The 13,009-nt window shown below is 44.6% G+C and overlaps 1 protein-coding gene across 1 annotated transcript in view; it reads right to left on the minus strand.

Moving 5' to 3' along the window:
- The window catches only part of USP3 (ubiquitin specific peptidase 3), a 266,304-nt gene that overhangs the window by 51,092 nt on the left and 202,203 nt on the right, over nt 1–13,009 (minus strand). The window contains exons 12-13 of the mRNA XM_078685262.1: nt 7,507–7,625; nt 233–346 (exon numbers count right to left, since the gene is read on the minus strand). Coding sequence (XP_078541388.1) covers nt 233–346; nt 7,507–7,625 — 233 coding nt within the window. The remainder of the gene's footprint in view (nt 1–232; nt 347–7,506; nt 7,626–13,009) is intronic.

Here is a 13,009-nt window from a genome sequence, read left to right on the forward strand (position 1 = left end):
CCTCTATGGGTGGCAGTAGTAGTTGCAAGAGCCTTATTCTCGTAAACAGAACTTCAATGCTAGATTAATTGCACAGGTATAAATCTGAACTGCTTGGAGAGCCTGAAGGGCGTAAAAGGAGCTTGGGCAGTGTCTCCAACCGAATTTTGAATTGAGAAAGAACATGCACTTAAAAAATGAGAGACAGGAAAATTGACAACTGATAAATGGAAACGCAAACAATAAAACAAACCTCTAATAAGAAGCATTTCAGGTCCAAGTCCCGGAGAGGAAACTCTACGTATGTGTCAACTTTATTTCTCAGGTAGGCAGTCCAATGAAATCTTTTCAAGTGTAAGCACAACACCTGCATAAAAAGAACACAACATTTGAACTGACTTACAAACTCTTTCTATATTTTAGGGGAAAGAAATTTGGCACACAATGTGTTAAGTTAGCACGCATCACTGAGTTCAGACAATGGTTTAATTAAAAATGCAGTAAGAAAGAAATAATGTGTGGCCGAAAAGTAAGGCAAAAGTCTGTCTTAGCCCATCACACTATTTGGAAGTGAGGCTTCTGGTATCAGAGCACACTGAGAGGAAGAGTTGAATTCTCTGTATTATGAATGCTGTATTCCCAGGTTCCCAGATAAAATACTCCCGAATGTTCTGTCTTCGTTTATGGTTTTCCTTGTTATAATCAAATGAGCAAGGGTATTGCCACAGGGGTGAATTTAGTGTTTCACATTCAGAGTGACTGCTGGACGCAAGGGCCTGTATTAGTTTGATATTACACGATAATGGTGAGGGCTTCTGGAAAAGGCAAAAATTAACATCATTTCTGGACAATGATGCAGTGGGGTGGGTGCACTGAAATGATGTTTGAGATTTATGGAGAAAATCTTTTCTCAGCTGTGTAAGATGTGATAGTTCCTTTGTGAATCCTGTGTAATGAACAGCGTGGAGGTCTGTTGTGCTTTAATTTTGAGATTGGAGGTTAGCCAAGACCCTTGGATTTTACTAAAATTACATGTATAATATACTTACTTGTTGTAAATTTGTTCGGAGTGGCCTTTGTTTATCTGACTGCTGCTATTTTACAGCATACCAGTGTGTGTAAATTCAAAACCTTTCTATATGAAGTTATGCTCTTTCTAGTATGCATGCAATGATGTTCATTTATAACAGCATTCTGCTAGGTAATTCTGGTATGTATTTTATTTGAGGGTTGCGAATATATTTGTAAACCAATTTAGTTTGTATGTCGTGCATGTAAGGCTTTCTAATTTGCTTTCAGTGCGCTTGTATGTCATGCTTATAGAGTCATTTAAATTATATTCCTAATTGAAGCTGGGCCATTTATTCCAATTTTGTGTCCTATCTATTGATCTTTATAACCCTATCTATTGGTCTTTCTGTCTACCTGTCTTTCTGTTTGTCTGGTTATCTATCTACCGTTTTGTCGATCAACCTGTCTATCTAATTGTCTATCTACCTGTTCATCTACCAACCTACCTCTTTGAAACAGTCTATCAATATACGTATCTATCAATCTATTCTTGCTACTCCTTCTCTCTTTGCATATCTCTCTTCACAACTATATCTATTTACCTCCTCTATGAATGCAACCCCATCTACCTATACAAACCTATCTATTCTAACCTGTAGATCTACGTGTCTATCTACCGCCTATGTAGACACCTGTTCTTCCACCCGTCTATATCTTCACAACCCTATCATATTATGTATCTTTTGATCTAGTTTAGCAATCTATTCTTTCTTTACAACTCTATGTCTTCACAACTATATCTATCTTCTCAATGAATGCCACCCTATCTATCGACTTATATAAACTTAGTTTTGTTTGTCTATTTTTCTACCTTAATCCACCAGTCTACCTGTCTATCAACCTATGTAACGGTTTATCTATCTTTGCAAATATATCCATCTGTATCTTCACAACTTTTATCGGTATATCGGAATGTGTATCTATCAATGCAATTCTATCTATTTCTCCAATTAAATGTCCTACCTCTATCTGTCTATCTATCGATCGATCTGTCTTATGCGGTTCTCTTTGCAACTTTCTGGCTAGCTAGCTAGGCAACCCTCTCTATCTATGCAACTTTCTCTGTGTGTGCAACCTTCTCTGTATGCAACACTCTCTAAGTATCTATCTATGCAACCGCGTCCGGGTCTGATGGCTTAGTGAACTAATGCGTTCACTGTAAGGGGCCTGTGTTGGACCTCATGGTGACAGGTTCAAATCCCGGTGGGTCCACTCAGCCTTTCATCCTTCTGAGGTCGATAAAATGAGTACCATTGAGTTGGGTAACAATAAACATCTGTTATTCAGCGCCAAGATGCCCATGGGTGAACGTGCCCTTTAGAAATACACAGTTACGTTATCTGTGCAACAATCTATGCAACACTATCCATCTATCTGCACAACCATCTTTATCGATCTGCCTTAGTGGGTTTAAAGGATAGATAAACAGAAAGCCTTGCTCTGTTTGTAATACAGATTTACTAAAACATTACAAAAAAAGCATTAGCACAGGTAAGAGGCTGGAGGCCGATGCCAGACGGATTGGCTTCTTTTAGTACGATTGTTAGCCAAGACCTAGGTCGCTGCTAAGTGCTCGAATGCAATATATGTTTTTCCTCCAGCTCCGCAGTATAACATTGCAGATCCAGACACTGCAGTGTCCATTTTTCGAAACTGTAAAAATTCTTAACTCGAAAAATACTTACCTGATTCCCAAGATTTTAGTACACTACCACAAAAAAGAGCATTTGGGGTTCATCTGTCGCTCTGTAATTCATTTAGGGTTTGCCCCGACTCTCTGCATATTGTACCTCATTTTGCTGCACTATATAGATAACAAGCTTCCTAACTGTAGCCCAAGAAATGCAAAAAATAAAATAAACAAGCATTTTCAATGCAATAGGTCTCGCATTTATTAGAGTTTGAGCTATTGGCATTGTAAATGACAATGCCTTTTATTTTTGTGTTGTTTTTACAGATATAAAAGACCATGTCATTTACAATGCTGATAGCTTAAACTCTTGCAAATGTGAGACCTATTTAATTGCAAATGTGTGCTTTAAAAAAAAAAAAAAAGAGAAGAAGAGGAGTGAGTCTGTCCTGGGAGGACAAACCAATTTGAGAAATTAGTGCCTCCATAAATACGGCTGAGGAATGGTTCTTGCGTTGTGGTGTCCTTGTGTAATTCATAGGTAAGCAGCTGAGGTGTGTACACTGTAGTTTTCTTTAGCTGCATGTGTACACCATCACCCATATTATACTGAATACTTTAACCTCAAAGTTGTGCATTAAAGGTACTAATTATAAAAATAACACACCTGATCCACACCCACGTGCAAATTTTAAACAAATACAATACTACTCGTAGAGGGAAAAAAACCTTCTGCCAATGTCAAGCTGAGGGGCAGCCATCAATCACCAAACAAGACATGCTCTACGTGATAAGAAGGTGTTCCTGAGACACGTCCTTCGTGATGGAAACGTCACTGCTTGACATGGTGAACTTAAAAGTTATAAAAGTTTTTTTGTCACGGGGATAAAAGAAAATGTAAGTTCCAAGTGCAGTTCATAAAATAATACAAAACTTTACTAGGGGGTGGTGGTGGGGGGGGCATCAGAACATGCTGTGATGGGTGCAGTTTGGACATGGCGTGTGACAAGTGCCATGAACCTCTTCTGTACTAAGACTGCAAGATAAGTGGACCGGAAGAGAGTGCGCACTTGAGGCGTCGAAACCCGTGTCAGGAAGTAGGAAAGAATGATGTTTAAGGGGTGTTGGTGGGTTGGAATGGCAGCTGGGGAGGCGGTGGCGACAGCTCACAGGAATGCGCAGTAAGATACAAGTGGATTATCACTGCCTACTGGAGCCCTGTAAACTCACACAGTCTGATAATCACCAACAAATCAATGCCATTTTTAACCAAACCTAGAGGCAGAGTGGTGGCCTCACACATGTTTGCCATGGGCTGTGCGCTGCCGCTGAACGCCTCCTCTGTCTTTTGTATCCACCTAGATGCACTCGGGCGAGACTGCTCCTGTGCAAACACACGAGCTATCTCTGTGTGTGGAAAAGGCTGCTCTCATGAGATGGGCGCAAATCACTTAATAAAAACCCTGCCATCTAGCCATCCAAACTATCTAACCATTGTGACAACTAACCATCCACCTCCCTCCTCCCCTAAATTGCTCCTCACATACCCTCCGCACTCCAGGTTTCGCCCGCTCGCGGCATATTTAAATTAGGGAGGGAGCCCACCCCTCGTGTGCCTTTAATTCACCACCGCAGCCCAGGAGTTTGTTAAAGTCCCCGCCGGGCCGCCGCGCTGCCTGCGACGACCCGGAAGCGGTTGGGCAGCCGGCCAATCCCATCGCGGCCCCAACCGGAAGTCCCGCCCCATCGCGGAGAGAGCCACGAAGGCTCCGGATTCAGTCCCGGTCCCGAGATGGGGGACCGGGTGAAGAGCGGCCGGGCGCATGGGGAAGGCTGGGCTCTCATGTGGTGAGAGAGCCCCGCAAAGCGCTACCGCCGCCCGAGAGGCAGAACTGCCGCCGAGCACCGCCAGAACCGGTGAGTGTGTTGAGGGAGAGGAGGGGTGAGAGGGGGTGGGGTGTACGCGTGTGTGTCTGTTTGAGTGTGTCTGTGCATGCGTCTGTCTGTCTGTGTGCGCGTGTGTCTGTTTAAGGGGGGGGTGCGTGTGTGTATGCAGTGTGTGTATGTGCGCATGCGTGAGTGAGGCTTTCTTTGCGCATGGGAATACGTGCGCGCTCACGAGGTACAATCTCCGGCAGGAGAAGCTCGTGACAGTCTGCTGTCCACATTCCCCCAAAAGTGATTACATAAGTTGTCTCGCATAGACAGCAAAAGCTTCGCTTTTGCTTTCGTCTAGCGAGACCTAAAAATAGCAGCAGGCCATCTCCACTATGCACCCATGATCTGGAACAACGTCCAGGTATCCAGGAGGACTGCCCCACAAAGCTGCCGCATTTTAGGAAAGAGATGAAGATGCACTACTCTAAAGAACACTATATCACAATATATTAACAATCCATGAACCAGCGCCCTCTCCCTAACTGACTCTATGCCGGTCTTTGACCCTGTACAGATCTCGGCTGCCTATGGGCTGGGTTTGTGCTATAGAAATATTACATACGTACTTCCTACCAAAAGTGTTTGGTAAGTCACCCAAGAACTGCCTGGCTATGCAAGTGTACTTTTTCAGTGTAGATCAGTTGCGGCTGGTGCAGGTAAGCACAGTGGGGCGGGGGAGTCAACAAACGCCAGAATAATTTCATTGATTTATTTTTACCTATTCTGTCACCTGTTGACTCCCACCCACCCCATCCCCACCATGCTGCGCTTACCAGCGCCAGCCGCCGCTGGTGTAGATAAGTCTCAGGAACATTGAATAATTTGTTTGGAATTTCCAGAACGTTCAGCGAAGGAGGGGACAGACTGTTTAGTGATGGAGGAAGACAATGTTGCTGCTATACCGATTTAAAATCAAATGGGAAAAGGGCAGTAAAGGTTTGGAACTGAAACCGAACAAAGACTGGCAGTGAAATGGTGACCACAAGTAGAGACAAGGGGGGAGACAGAAAAAAAAGACAGTGAGAAAGAAGGAGAGATATGAGAGAAAGTGAGTTTAGATTATGCATCAGTTATGGTGTGACTCATCAGCTGGAGGATGAGTGGCCAATATGGGCTTTGTGGATTAAATATTCCTAACAATAATTTTTCTAGAAATCTGTTTTTAATGTGGTCTCTTCAACCAGATCGCAGTCAGTTTGCAAAACGTATGCAGTCTCATTAATGTGCTAAAATGCAATCTCTATTAATAACAAGCACTGGCACTTCAAACTGGTATCGCTTCATTTCATTTACATGCCAGTCAGATTGGCATTGTCAATGCTTGTTTAAAGTAGTCCTCATGGTCTGTCAAGATCGACGGTATAACTTCATTATTTCTGCTGTAGTTTGTGACTTTGTTTGCAATGCTGACTTTGGTACTGGAAAATTAAAAAATCTACCAACAGCAAAACCAAAAAGCTCCAATGGACGGGTTGAATACAGAAAGGTAGGACAGCAATAAATAGGAACAAAGTAACAGAAACTGACAGGTAAACCAACCAATCTTGAGCCAGGATGGCTCTGTGAAGTATTGTATACCATCTTAAACTTTATAGGGGTTTATGTTTGGAGACAACGTGTGCATAAAGATTGACAAAGGCAACTGTAACTGCTTCTGGATTAAGGATATACAATTGTAAGCATTAGAGAATGGAGCAATCCCCAAAATATGTAACTTAACAAGCTTTGGCAAATCCAAAAGGGTCTTGCCTTTGAGAACTATTAGCTTTGCAAATGGTTTTTAGCAGTGCTGTGTAGCATCCTTTATACCGTGCAGCAGGGGTAACGAGGAAGCACAAAAAGGAGGGCACTACACATGCACACCTAAAAAAAGTATGCAGTATCTATTTTCTATTTATTTTTTTGATATATAAGTAACTGGAAGGGCATGGACGGGGGGAACCCTCTAGAGGGTTAGAGAGAATGGAAGGCACCACAGAGAGAAAGAAGCACCAGGGGAGATGGGGGAATGACCTACACGACATGGGCAACGGGGGAAACCTAGAACATCGGTCGGAAGAGAAGGACTTGGGCGCAGGAAAGGAACGTGGTGCTGTGTGGGGGAAAAGCACACTGGTGAGATAGCATTGCTGGGGGAGAAACACATGAGTGCGAGTGTAATATGGAGGGGGTAGGGTGAAGCAAATAGGTGAGATAGGTGAGTGAGAGCAACACAAAGGTTGCGGGTGAAGAGAAGTACACAAAAAGATAGCTGGAAAACATATGCAACCTCATGGAGTGCTTAACGAAAACAAAAAGTAGATGCCTGAAAAGTATACAGTGGAAAGACACAAGTAATGAGGCCAGGCTCCAGGGGAGGGTCAAACATAAAAGAGGAAGGAAAGCCCACACAATCTAATAAAAAGCAAGCTATTGAAAGAGGCAATAAAGCCAACCAATGGTAAGCAATGGGTGAGTTCTAAGCCCACTGTAAGCTGATAACAGGTGTTTCCCAAACAAACAGCTTGTGCCGTCTGGTAGGCGAGACCGAAAAATGACCCTCTACCTTTTTTAAGTTGGGCAACCTGCTCCAATTAACCTGCAAGTACATATTAACATAATTTAAATGCTGTGGTCTATGTGATAGGGTAATGCCATTACTCAAAATGTATAAGCATTCGTACATCTAATCTACCTTGGTTGGCTTTAGAAATTTAATAACTATAAGCCTAGAATTTGCCTTGACATTTTTTGAAAATGACAGTATGTGATAGGAAAATGTCTAGTAGTAAGAGTTAGGAAAGTAAAACAGGAACTCAAAAACCTAATACAACAACCGTTATGAAAGAAATCTGACACAGCGAATGCTTTCCTTGTTAAGCATCAACACAACACACATTAACACAAACCTTTGGTAGTTTCTGAATCCAGAATTTTTTGGTGGACTTTTGTTTCTTTTTACATTTGTGGCACATGTACAGTTCAGTCTCATCAAGTTCTTCCAGGTCTGTAAAACTTTGAAGACAATCTACAAAGAAAAATTAAAACAGATTATAAACAAAAATAGCCTTTTATAGCCACACTACAATAAGCACATCTTCAATGACAATCTGATTTTTACGGGTTGATTATCTGCTTTCTTAGGTTTGTTCAGCTTTAATTCATTACCTCCTAGTCCTGTACATGAGTCTGCTTTCAAGGCATGGAATCTTGACTAGCTCCCGGAGTATGTGTTCAACATTTTAATTATATGACACCTGAGTATCCAAATAAAAAACTCCCTCGTATGTTCGGTCTCACCCTTCCTTGCTGAAATGCCTGATCATGCATAGCCCAAACAGTTTTGGAAGACTACATTAGGGTCATACAAAAGGTAAGATGCATCTTTCTTGGACATTTGTCAGCACTTCAAAATTATTTCTGGCGTACACTGGTAACCAGTGAAGCCTATACAGGGTCAGTGTAATGTGATGTCATCCTGTTAATGTTTGAGGAGTTTTCCAACAAGAGGGTGTTGCAATGGCAGTCTTTGAGCCAATACTAATTACTTACCTGTAGCAATAGTTTAGCAACATGCAATTCTTCTATATTCATGTTTTGCTTTATTCTGCCTCAAGTGGTTGGGTCCAGAAAATTCTTAGTAAAACTTTCTTCTTTTTGGACATCAACCACAGGGTGAGTCAATCACGTCAAGATGGAAGGGTGTATACTTAGAAGAGTTCAACACTGAAAACAGGTAAGTAAATAGTTTGCTATGCAGCATTAACCCCTTCCAGCTTCACGGTTTGCACAGATTATACACTAGGTATTTTTCGCTTATGGAGAAGGGTTGCATGTGTTTAAATACTGATTTTCCCATTAGTGTATGTCTCCACAGTAGTGTTCAAGGTGTGAAGGACCATGTTGCAGTCCTTTAATGGGATATTCAATGCATATGCCAGAACTGCTCCCTTTTACCTTGCTATATGTGCCGTAGGATTGATCTGGATATAGAAGCCTTAGAATCTTGTTGTACTTTAGATTGTAGTGCATGTGCCTCAAAGAACTGCTGAATCTTTCTATTTTCTTTCATGGACTCTCTGCAATACAGGATATCCCTCTGACATCTAATGCGAGTAGTATTCTTTCTTCTGGAGTCTTTCAATGTTGGAAAAAGGTTGGTATTTGTATAGTCTCAATCACAAATCTGGATAAAACCTTAGGGATGAATTTAGGGTTAGTGCTCATTCTCATGTTATCTTTGCTATGTATAGTAGGCGCTTGTACAATTACCCTTCATATTGATGTGATCACTACCAAGGGTATGCCTTTTAAACTGACCTTATTCAGTGGTCACAAAGGGAATTTCAAGATTGGGTGGTAGACGTTTTCTTGGGAGCAACTCATTCCTTGCTCTTCTAGAGAACGTTTAATGGCTGATACTTTGAACAGCTTATTGCCTTTCTGACCCTTGGTATATGCTCCTACAGTTGCTAGGTGAACTGTTAGAGATGCGTATGGCAGTTTGCAATCCAAGTGCATTAATTAAGGTATGGTATTGATCTCACTGGTTATATTGGTTATTGTTCCTGAATGTTGGTTCCAGTTGATGACCACTCGTTCCCATTGGCCAGTGGTCTCCTACAGGTATTAAGCAAATGGGAATAATTAGGACGCCATCAGTAAGGCTCCAAGATTGTGTGTAATTGGGTTGAATCTGTATTTACAGCCTTTTCTATTTTTTTAATTTTTTAAAATCTTTTTATTAACAAAATTACAAAGAAAAACATCAGGTGACTTTAGCAGTCGGTACACTTGTCAATGTTACCTTCCCATAATTACAGAATATTAAATACAAAATAAAGACAATGGATCATGGAGACTCGTGTGCTTCCACTTCTTCCAGACGCACCGGAGGTGCGCAAATATCTCCACGGAATCGATTCCAGGCCTTCCACACCTTTCCCCACTTCTCCGGGCACCCCCAGGCTACAGAGACTGACCTCTCTCTGAACATGCACCAGTCCATGTCTTCCCCCCATTTAGCAACTCGGGGCGGCTGACTGGCTCCCCACAATTGAGCTATGTTTCGAGCTTTTTCAATTTTTAACCGCTTTATTCAAGGGGAGGTTGAATATATATTTTTATTTGTCCTTTCATAGTCTTTCTCTTATGCCCATTTTGAATGTCCAATGTGAGGCTGAGTTCATGTGGTGAAAAAACTCATTTATGTAAATTCTAAACTTGTTATCTACAACTGGCTATGTACTGGGCTAGAACGAGGATTCTGTACACCTAGCTCCAATGTGTCATTGAATCTTGCATTTCTACGGTAGTACCATGCCCATATAGCCAACTGCTGAAACCATTGAATATTTTAGGCATGAATATGATGACTAGATGGTTGTATGTCTAAACAACTACTGCCTAAACCACAACTTCCTCAACTACGAAAGCTTTACAATGAACTTTGCTAAACCACTACTTTTTTTTCAACGACTCCCTAAACCATGAAAAGATTCACCTTGCACTTAAATACATCTCAGCGTGTGCTGTGCCGCGAGGCACCTCTCGCTCTGTGGCGCGAGGCAGTTGTTGCTTCTCACTCATTGTGGCCCCGCGCGGACACTGTCATTGTAGGGCTTCTTTGTGTCCCTGCAAGGGCCCCGTCCCCCCTGCACTGGCACCGAGCGGTCAGCGGATGACTCTCAGGTGGAGCCGTTCACTGCCCCCGGCCTGTGGGAGCCCGTCTTGGTGAACTAAAGAAAGAAACCTTTGTAGTAACGACTTCTGACCTCAAAGCTCTCCTCCTTCAAAGACACTTCCAAATGTAATTCATGCCCTCTCTGCTATGGTCATATAGATATGCGTAGCCTGCATACTGTGTTAAGTTAGCATGAGCTTTTTAGGAGTTTAAACGCCATTTTACCTTTCTGCTGCTCCTGCACACGACACATAATTGTTACTTTAGCTTTGAGCCTAGTAGAATGTTTTGCTTCACGTGAGAGTAACATGTTATTGCTTTGATATCAGCTTTACTTTGTGAGCTGTGTCTGTACAGTGAGTGCTGAAGCCTTTAAGGATTTTCTTTTTTTTTTTTTAAACTTTATTTTTGTCAGCAAATTGAACAGTACAGTCCCCCCCAAAAATTGGCATCAGCATAGATAGATACAGGTATACACAGTTCACAATCCTAGTATGGCTCCAACAGTTGCAGATATAACAGGAGATACAATAAGAAAATCCTCGGGATACAATGCTAGTATAGACACCGACAATAAGGGACTTGTGCGCAGTCCACAGGGTATTACTCCACCACCTACTCTCCCTCCCCCCCTCCCGCCGCCCCCTCCTCAGGTCCTGATTCTTCGGATGAGAACAACGCTGCACTAGTTGCATCAGAGTCGCTGTCAGCTGACCCCACAGCGCACATTATACGCCATGCAAGTAAGTCTTCGGGTAACCTTTCATCTCTACGCGTGTGTTGCATGTGCGTCTCTTCAGCTAATGTCCATTCCCCCACATCTCGAAGCCACAGTGCCACGTCTGGCGCCCTTTGTCCCATCCAGGTAATAGCCACCCTCCTTCTAGCCAGTACCAAGAGCAGCTGTAGCATTTTATATGACAGATTCCACTTCCTAGGCCTGGGGACCAGGGCTAACAAACAATGGAGCGGGGTTAGGTCAAGATTCAGACTCGTTACCTTCCGGATGTGTACCACTACTACTCTCCAAAAGTCTCCCACCAGCGGACACTCCCAGGCCAAATGGAGAAATCCGGCACCGACTGAACCACACCTAGGACAGGCATCCGATCTATCCGCAGCAATGCGATGCAAAGCAACTGGGGTTACATAAGTGCGGTGCATGAAATTAAAATGGATCAGTTTAAAACGTGCATTACACGACACCTTCATGGTGAGCGTCCCTATCCGCTTCTGCTGTCCCGGGTCCAAGGCGACCCCTAGGTCCGCCTCCCACGACGCCCAGGACGGGGATATCGGGGGGGCTGAGTCACATCTCAGCGCCGTATACAACAGCGTTATCAGTCTCCGTCCTGTGCCGCACGACAGCAGGATATTCAGAGTATGGGACACCGGTGGCGCCTCAGGAAACTGTGGCCAGGTCACTCTTGCCATGTCCTGCAGGCCTCTATAGTGGAGGTATTGACCCCCAGGAAGGCCGAAGGCCTCCGTAGCCCTCTCCAGGGACACGAAGGACTCATCTGGATACAGATCCGCCAAGGTGTCACAGCCGCCCTCACGCCACTCCGGAAACGACATGTGCTCCTCCATTAGTGTGACCGGCGCTAATATCCATACTGGTAGCTCCCTATGAAAAGGGGCCCGTCTCAGCACCCTTTCCACAACTCGTTGCCAGAGTCCCGCAGTGTGTCGGACAATGTACGGCAGCGTGTCATCCGCTCCTCTGCCACGCATTAGAGCCACCTGCAACGCCCTCTCATCTGCGCTACCAGCTAGGAGTCGCAATTCCCAATTGTCCGTACCCGCGAACCAGCGCGCAGCAGGTAGGAGCTGGGCCGCGTAATAATATAAATAAAATCGCGGGCCTCCAGACCCCCCTCCTCCCAGCGTCTGAACACCGTGCGCAAGGCAACTCTGCTGCGCCTGCCCGCCCATAGCAGGGAGGTGAGCATCGTATTAAGCTTGTGAAAGATACGAGGGGGAAGTGGACAGAGGGTGTTCTGAAGTATATACAATACTCTAGGCAGCATCACCATCTTCGAGATGGCCAACCGTCCCATGAGAGAGAGCGGAAGTGTATTCCAGAAGGCCACAGACCCCTGTAGGGAAGTAAGGACACGGTCGGCATTCCGGGCGAGCAACTGTTCATCAGAGACTGCCACCTGGATCCCCAGATAGCGGAAAGCCTCCATCTCCCACCGCAGTCCCAGGGGCGGGAATCCCACACTGGGGTCTTCACCGCAGCCCGCAAGGGGAAAGATCAGGGACTTTTCAGGATTAAGGCGCAGCACAGAAGCTGCACCAAAACGCTCTAAGTGGCTTAACAGGAGCGGCAGCGACTCCCGAGGGGAGGTCAGGTAGAACAGTGCATCGTCCGCGTAGAGTGAGACCAAGTGTACCCCCTCTCCTACACGTATTCCCCAGGGCGCCATCTCCACACGGAGTGACACCGCCAGGGGCTCAATTGCCAGTGCGAATAGGAGGGGAGACAGGGGGCACCCCTGTCGGGTGCCCCTGCCCAACTGCCACTCCTCCGAGCGGGCCGCTCCAAGTCTGACCCTGGCTGTGGGTGCACTGTACAGAATACGGATCCAGGCGCAGAAAAGGGGTCCCACCCCTGCCAACCGGAGCACCTCCAACAGGTACCCCCAACAAACTGTATTGAAGGCCTTAGCCAGGTCTATCGAGACCAGGACCTGGGGCTCCTCCCTGTGGCGCACTTCATGTAG

This window comes from Lissotriton helveticus, chromosome 3_2 (assembly GCF_964261635.1).
Source record: "Lissotriton helveticus chromosome 3_2, aLisHel1.1, whole genome shotgun sequence".
Lineage (NCBI taxonomy): Eukaryota > Metazoa > Chordata > Amphibia > Caudata > Salamandridae > Lissotriton > Lissotriton helveticus.